The sequence below is a fragment of the Telopea speciosissima genome, unplaced genomic scaffold (assembly GCF_018873765.1).
Source record: "Telopea speciosissima isolate NSW1024214 ecotype Mountain lineage unplaced genomic scaffold, Tspe_v1 Tspe_v1.0012, whole genome shotgun sequence".
NCBI classification, from domain to species: domain Eukaryota; kingdom Viridiplantae; phylum Streptophyta; class Magnoliopsida; order Proteales; family Proteaceae; genus Telopea; species Telopea speciosissima.
Window position 1 is genome coordinate 732,286 of NW_025317348.1, and position 7,241 is coordinate 739,526.

At 47.7% G+C, this 7,241-nt stretch overlaps 1 protein-coding gene and 1 non-coding gene across 2 annotated transcripts; both read right to left on the minus strand.

The window, feature by feature from the left end:
- Nucleotides 1-2,201: 2,201 nt before the first annotated feature.
- On the minus strand, nucleotides 2,202-6,063 carry LOC122647091 (ATP synthase protein MI25-like). The gene is made up of 3 exons (XM_043840606.1): nucleotides 3,445-6,063; nucleotides 3,345-3,369; nucleotides 2,202-3,261 (listed from the first exon to the last, which is right to left on the minus strand). The coding sequence occupies exons 1-3, from the start codon at nucleotides 3,710-3,712 to the stop codon at nucleotides 2,670-2,672; spliced, it is 885 nt and encodes a 294-aa protein (XP_043696541.1). The 5' UTR covers nucleotides 3,713-6,063; the 3' UTR covers nucleotides 2,202-2,669.
- On the minus strand, nucleotides 5,726-5,797 carry TRNAE-UUC. The gene has a single exon. It is a non-coding gene; the product is annotated as a tRNA-Glu (tRNA).
- Nucleotides 6,064-7,241: the final 1,178 nt, after the last annotated feature.

The following is a 7,241-nucleotide window of genomic DNA, read 5'->3' on the forward strand; positions in this document are numbered from 1 at the left end:
CCGTACCAAGTTGCCGTGTATGGCGCGAACGAAAAATAAAGGAGCTGAACTACCTAGACTCTGTGATCACTGGAAACGGGCGAGTCCTCCCCGTCACCCATTGGTAAGGTAGGCCGCTTTCCAATGTCTTGTCCGAATAAGAACCTTCGTCACCTCACTGGAAAGTCCGAGTACTAGCGCTAAAACGTACCACGCCTGACGCTAAAATCTTATGTTGGGTCCGACCCACTTCTCAAACCAATCCAGATCTTCGTTTGCATAAGCCGTATTCTTTGGATCTAACGGGTAGCGGACCCGCTGTCTCCAAAGAACACCCGGGGAAAACAAAAAGATACAACAAAGCAAAGTTAATACAGACAAAACCGCTCCGTGGGGAAAGCTTAGTGCAGAAAATTCTCTTTATGATTCTTAGTCAAATAAAGGCTTCCCGTGCAGCGCCTCTTTTCTGACCTCCTAGCGAGTGACAAAAGCGTCTCCCTGCGGTTGCAAAGATCCTGTGCCGGTCATGGTTCCCCCTTTTTTGGGGATCGTCGCCTCGGTAGTAGTTCGTTTCAGTTTGGTGCAGTCAAGCTGGGTTCTCACTGGGCTGTCTGACTGTTAGGACGGGCATCAGGTCGTCTCCTCTAGTCGCTGGTCTGCTTGCTCGTATTGGTTTCGTTTAGGCTTTCATCTTGGTAGCGTGATGTGACTGACCGGTTTTATAATGGGGGCTCCATCCTTTCTGTTTTCGCGCTCTGAATCTGGCTGATTTTCAAGTCCTGACTTGGTGATTGCTATGATTGATATAGAAGGTGGTGTTCCGTGGATAGTGATTCTCATTCTCCAAGGCCTCATGGAATGGCCTTTCCGAAGTGGCTTGCTTGCTGAAACCTCGAATCCGGACGTGCGCTTGGTAAGGCGCCTGCTCCCCTACTAATCAAAGGCTCCAGCCTCGGGAATGGATGCGTAACAACGATAGTTGACAAAAGACTGGTAGAGTTGCTCATCCTGTGCCCGTGTTCATATATAGACCATCCATCCCGCTGAATGGCGTAGCGTTTCCTTAAGTTGCTTGCGAGTTGACTAGACCAGATTGTTGGCATTCGTATTGGGTTGGCGCCTACTCTCCTACTAATCCTTTGCTTCCACCTCGAGCATTTGACAAAATCAACGGTTGAAAGCAAAGGATTTCAAAGCTAGGTTGCTTGTGGCAATCATGTCAACTTGGGATCGGGAGCGTGGACCGGTTGGCCAGTGCTGCCAATCGGCCTGGGCAAGGCGTGAACAGCGTTGGCCCCTTCTCTGGATGCAGACCAGGATCTCAAGCAAGCAGTGATGAGCGAGACAGGGGGAACGACTATTGCTAGTCATATGCTCTTTTCTTAAGTGTGGTGTCTTCAATACAACCTTCCCTAAAAGTAGAGGTAGGAGATCCAGTTAACGAATAGGCTACCCTACTGATTATCCGATACTAATTATCCTCTAGTCGCTAGCTCGCTCTGAACCCTAAGCTCTTAGTTTCATCCATACACAAGCATCCCCTTCTCTCTAACAACAGCAAGTAGTAAACTACCTTTCCTCTAACAAGCAAGTAAGCCAACTACCTTATCTCATTAGCGAAGCTAGAGTACATGAGTAGACTGCTTTCTTAGTTAGAAAATTTTATTGATCAAAGAACTTTATCTCCCGTGCTGTGGAAAGCTTTACGAAATGGATTGTGCGCTTCTAAGCAAGAACGGATCTTAGCCAGACGTTGACCGGCCGCGCGGGACACTATCGTTCCTCGAATGCTTGGCACTTTGGGCGCTGCTTTCTCGATCTACTATCACACTTGAAGCGACGCAATCAATTACGTTAAGCCTCCGAGAAGTCTGGCTTTGCTCTTCCAGTTCGTAAAGGATCTTACACCAATGGGTTACCGGCCGCGCAGGCTCTACTGGTCCTCGGCTTCTCAATCTCTTTCTTTACTCGAAGAGCGGCAAACTTGAGACTGTGATTAGGCGGGGACAGGATTCGAACCTGCAGTCTTCAGGTCATGGGCCTGATGAGTCGACCAATTCCTCTACCCCGCTTCTTCCCCTTCTCTTTCTTGAACTATTCCCACCTAGCAAGAAGACGGATGCGCGTGCTAACGCGCAACGTCTTCGCGCGCCTTACTCGAGTAGGGGCTCTGGAGCAATCAAACTACTGCGTGTGCTAACGCGCCGCGCTAGCAGCAATCAAACTACTGCGTGTGCTAACGCGCCCCATGCAACCAAGCACTTGGTCTACGATCAGCTAGCGCTCAGGCGCGTGCTAACGTGCGCGGAAGGATTGCTTGTGATCTACGACCACCCTCCGCTTGCTGGGCGCGCTAGCTAAAGCTAGCGCCCTTATTTGGTTTAGTAAAGGGGGGTCGCCCTAAACGAGTAAGGCCGGATTTCATCTCCTGCGCCCCGATTTACAATCAGCTAGGGCGCTCATGGAGTTTCTTCTTTGCTGGGGCCATCTGCAAAACCCAGCCAATGCAGGGGGTTTGGCTCCAGACTCCAACTCGATCTTGTGGTAGACTGCCCTCCTAGGGGGCACTTGGCAACTAACTCGTGGGGCATGACATCCCCCAATTCCTCAAGTACTTGCTGCACTTCCTGAGAAAGAAGTCGTCTTGGTATTGGATCCGCTCTTCTGTTAGCATGAACATGAATTAGATTCTATTCGTCTTCTTTATTCTTAAGAGAACCCCCCACCCGAACCATTCTTAAGACCACCAAGCCCTCTCGAATTAGTTCTACGATAGAAGCTTTCAACGTACACCCGGGGACAAATCTTTCACTCACTGAGAAGTGAAAACCTGTGACTATATCGTCCTGAAGACGGATGCGACGGGAAGAAGTGGCATTTGGAAGTGTTGCTGACTTAACATTTAGGTTTCGGCATAACAAAGCTTGCACTGTCTTTTCGCACTTAGGCGCACAGCGTGCCGTTGGTAATGATTCTACTACGGTGCCACAAATTCGCAAGCTGATCCTAAGTAATCGTTGTTGTTCATTGGATTCCGGAGGAACTACTTCGTTAGGATTGGGGAATTGCTGCGATTCTTCCTGAATAGCCTGGATTCTCCCGTCGAGAGTCACTTTTAAAGTATTACCTAAACTCTTCCGACTGAATATGATAAAGCCTATAAAACGACGAGCTACTATCATTTCTTCATTATAGATTGAGATCTTCTTCGAACTTGATGCACAAATAGATGGAATAGCAGCAAATAGCATCTTTCTATCCTGCATATCCGTGGAACTCAATCTCATTTAGAAACCTTATAAGCATCTATCTTTCAGCAACTGAACGGGAAGTGGTTTAGGAAAGGACTTTAGAATCGGATGCGCTCGCCCAGCGAGAAAGGCCCTGCCCCTGCAAAGTCAAAAGAAAGAAGAGAACGTGTAATTAGAATTCGTCTTTTGTAACTCTGACGGAGTCATGTTTAACCTTGAATGCTATTAATAGATTCTACAGCAATAGTCCCTCGGACTCGGAAAGTAATAACGAAAATGGCTGACCCAATAGCTGATTCCGCAGCTGCCACCGTTGGAACCAATGAAGCAAATGATTGACCCATCATATCATCCGAAGAAACTGAAAATACCAAAAAGTTCGAATTCACAGCTAATAACATTGATTCAATTGGCATTGACATAATAGGAATATTTCGTCTATTAAGGAGGATTCCCCGAATACCTGAAATAGAGATGATCATAGAAAATGTGAAATATTTGATAGGATCCGTTTCGGGAACGTGGAATGTAAGAGAAATTCAAATGTTATAACTTTCGAAAGAAAGCAAATGTTTCATAAACATTTGATAGTGCACAGAAGCGAAACCCTCCATTTCCAAATCTTTGATTAACTTGGCAAAAAAATGATATAGAAGTTCAAGGGATATAGTCCGCAGAGGTTCCTGAGTTGCATTCAGCAGAAACTCCACGAACTGCTATATTAAATAATCTTAAAATCTTTCGGCCTCCTCCAACACGTTGGAGACCCCCGAATATATGATAATTAGGCCCTGGTCCGTTTCTTTGTTAAAAACGGAAACCAAGAGATTCGCCGCTCGCGCCCTATCGTCCAAAAAGAGGCGGTCATTGCTAAATCAAAATAGTAGGATTTGACCAAAAATGGAAGCCGTTAGACCGAACGACGGTCTCTTGGGGGTAGTTTCCCAACTATATTTGAAAATGGATTGGTTATCCATAAAGATAAAGAAAGCTTTCTTGTAGTTCCGCTTCATGCTCTAAAAATTCAGAAAGACTTGTCGGAAATCGCCGGTTGGGTTGGTCCGATCCTGTCCTGCTCCTTACAAAAGAAAGGAAAATGCCAAAGTTTTATCAAACCCTTCAACACTCTACTAAGCTCTGTCTATTGAAAGATTCTCTGAAGCAGCAGCCTTGCGTTGTCACTTTAGTAACCCGCCCTGCTCTTAGACTTTACGTAGCGCCCAGCCGTACCACCTAGCTCGACAGCAGATAATGCAGATGGAAAGTCACTGGTGGACCAACCACTTCAGTCGTGGAGAATGAATAACCGGATGGCCCGAAAGGAACAAGCAACTCCAGAGCGAACAAGCAACGGATGAGCGCTAGCTGATCGTAGACCACCCTTGGAACTTGATTCAAGTAAGTGGAAGGAAGAATGCATGAACCACGGCAGAGGAGAAAGGACGGATCACCTGCCGATCTTTGATCCAACAAAACTATACCAGAAGAATGGGATACAGATTGACCAGCACAAAAGCCATCTCTATCAATCTACGCTCATTGATGAGACGGCGACATAGAGAAGAAAGTATACCGACCGAAGATACATACGGTAGGTGGGATCGAGGATGGAATCGAATAGCGAATGCACTTGCGGTGTTGACAGGTCCTGCATCTCCTACCTAATGCAATTGACCGACCCGGCATCTCTTTCGTTCAATAATGCCAGAGCTGATACACTACTGGTTGAAAAAGACACTACACTTGGAGTGAACGAGCGCTGCGGTAACGAGCCGTAAGAAAGAAGGGCATTCCTTCCGCCGTCATTGACGTGGTGAGATAGATAGACGTCCAATCCTGCAGCAGCGTCTTGCTCGGTCTGTCTGATCTCACACTTCAATCAACCCCCCCTTGTACCGGCCACACCAACCCTTCGATCTAATCAATCGATCGATCAAGAGGCTAATCTCTTTTGTTTGGGCCGGTAGCTAAAAGAAAGTCCTCGCTTTCTCTTGAACAAGGGCACAGCATTAGCTTCAATTGAACAAGCTCAACCTTGAAAAAGAAAGGTGGTAGGCCCGCTTCCACTTGGCCACAGAAGAAGGCGGCGAGAGACTGGGCCAACTTACTGCTTACTGCCATGCCATGGTTGAAGCTTTAGGCTCCATAGACGGAACTATGTATTAGGTATTAGGGAGGGGAGGACACCACTCAGCACCTAAGGTGGGGTTCAATGCCTAACAAAAACGGCCAAAAGCAGGCAAACGAAAGAGATGTGTGGCTGAGGGGAGGAGAGAAAGAACGCATGCATGGAGATTCTTTCTGTCGGAGGTTCGAGAATCTATGAAAGGACATCTAAGGCTAAGGAAGAATTCAAGGAAGTCCATTACTGAGAGACCTAACCCAACCTAGATCTCGTCTTGCTTGCTGGGAGAGAGGAAGCTTCCGGACCACCTTTTCCAGCCAGATAGCGAGCGATCACTCAGCAATGAGACCGCCGGCCGGGAATGAGTACCTATCCCTTACGGGAATCGAACCCGTGTCTTCGACATGAAAAGACGATGTCCTAACCACTGGACGAAAGGGACCAAAAAGCCATTCTTCATATACCTCAGCTCCGAGAATAGAAGTGGTTCGTTTTGTTTCTATACGCAATTCAAGATTTCGTTTGTGTTCATGTTGGCGATTTCTGATGTGAATTCGGCGGGTCGTCCCCCCCCTTCCTAGGGTTCCCCCACCGACCCAGTGACACACCAACCACGCCCCTTCCCTTTCTCCGATCATAAAGCCCCCTGATCCCTTTCTTTGTCTTTCATCCCCCACCAAGCAACGGATGAGCCCAATGGAGAGTAAGCTGATCCTAGAGCACTCTCCCCCGGTGGTCGAGCTGATCGTAGACCACTCTCTCCCGGTGGTCGAGCTGATCGTAGACCACTCTCTCCCGGTGGTCGAGCTGATCGTAGAGCACCGTTGCCTTGACTCTGTTAGGGGCGCAGTAGTTTGATTGCTGAGTGCGAGGTGACTCGCGCGATACGGCTTTGTTGTGAGCCGTATCTTTGCAGCTTTCGGACCTGGCTTTCGGACAAGTGAACAGTAGTAATGTAAACTCACTCTTCCTCTTCCTTTAGCAGCTGCTCCCCAACAGAAGAAAGAACGTCATGTTGCCGGGCTTTTTCTGGTCAAAGTCTATCTTGTCTTTCTTATATGGCATTCGCCTTAAAGCTCTTCCTTTTGCAGCCAGAAAACCGGGCATCTCAAAAACCAAATCGATAAATCACGAACTCAGTACGCCTTACCATTCTTCTGCGCTTAACTGTTGACTAGTTTTCCAACTCAGCTCGGCTTAATCTACTGGAACGTCTTTATCATCTGCTTTCGGCTTTAAAACAACAAACACTTCTGAACAGACGTCTTTGTCTCAATCAAGAGTTCAGTAAGGAGCGGCTTCTGGCACTTCCGAAGGCGCAAACGGAGGGTGGTCTACGATCAGGCACCGAAGAGGTGATGAAAATCCACTTTCATACCGGTTAGAGCTGTTAGGGCAGCAAAGACAGTTGGCATTCATGCTAATGCAGCTGTTGTAGCCGCCTTTCAAAGACTAGTAGCTGATCAGCTGACGCCGCTCTTGTAGCAAGCTCTGTTAGGGCAGCTCTAGTAGCTATAGTTGCGCCAGTTGGTTAGTAACAACCTCCCTCTTCGGCTAACCTGACGCAGCAAGCAGAGTTCACTACGTGCTAAAGCAAACGGAGGGTGGTCTACGATCACAAACGAAGGAGCGAAGAAAACCAAAACTCGTTTAGGGGCGCGCGAGGCGAGCATGCTTCAAAATGGATGCGCGCGCTAGCGCGCAACGGCTTTTCAGCTTGCTGGATGCGCTAACGCGCTTTATAAAATGTTTATGAAATACGGGGCGCGCTAGAAATGGCGAAGCGTTTTTCGAGGCTTTCACCCAGAAAACTGAACTAGACTCCGTTCCCTCTATGTCCATTCAATCTGAATCTTGCTGCATGAATGCACTGTAAGAGATACCCT

Coding starts and splice junctions, on each gene's coding strand:
- LOC122647091 (XM_043840606.1), bottom strand. CDS start 3,712: ATGATCATCTCTATTTCAGGTATTCGGGGAATCCTCCTTAATAGACGA. Junction 3,370..3,444: donor ATCTATTAATAGCATTCAAG/GTTAAACATGAC, acceptor TTGACTTTGCAG/GGGCAGGGCCTTTCTCGCTG. Junction 3,262..3,344: donor GGGCCTTTCTCGCTGGGCGA/GCGCATCCGATT, acceptor TTTCTAAATGAG/ATTGAGTTCCACGGATATGC.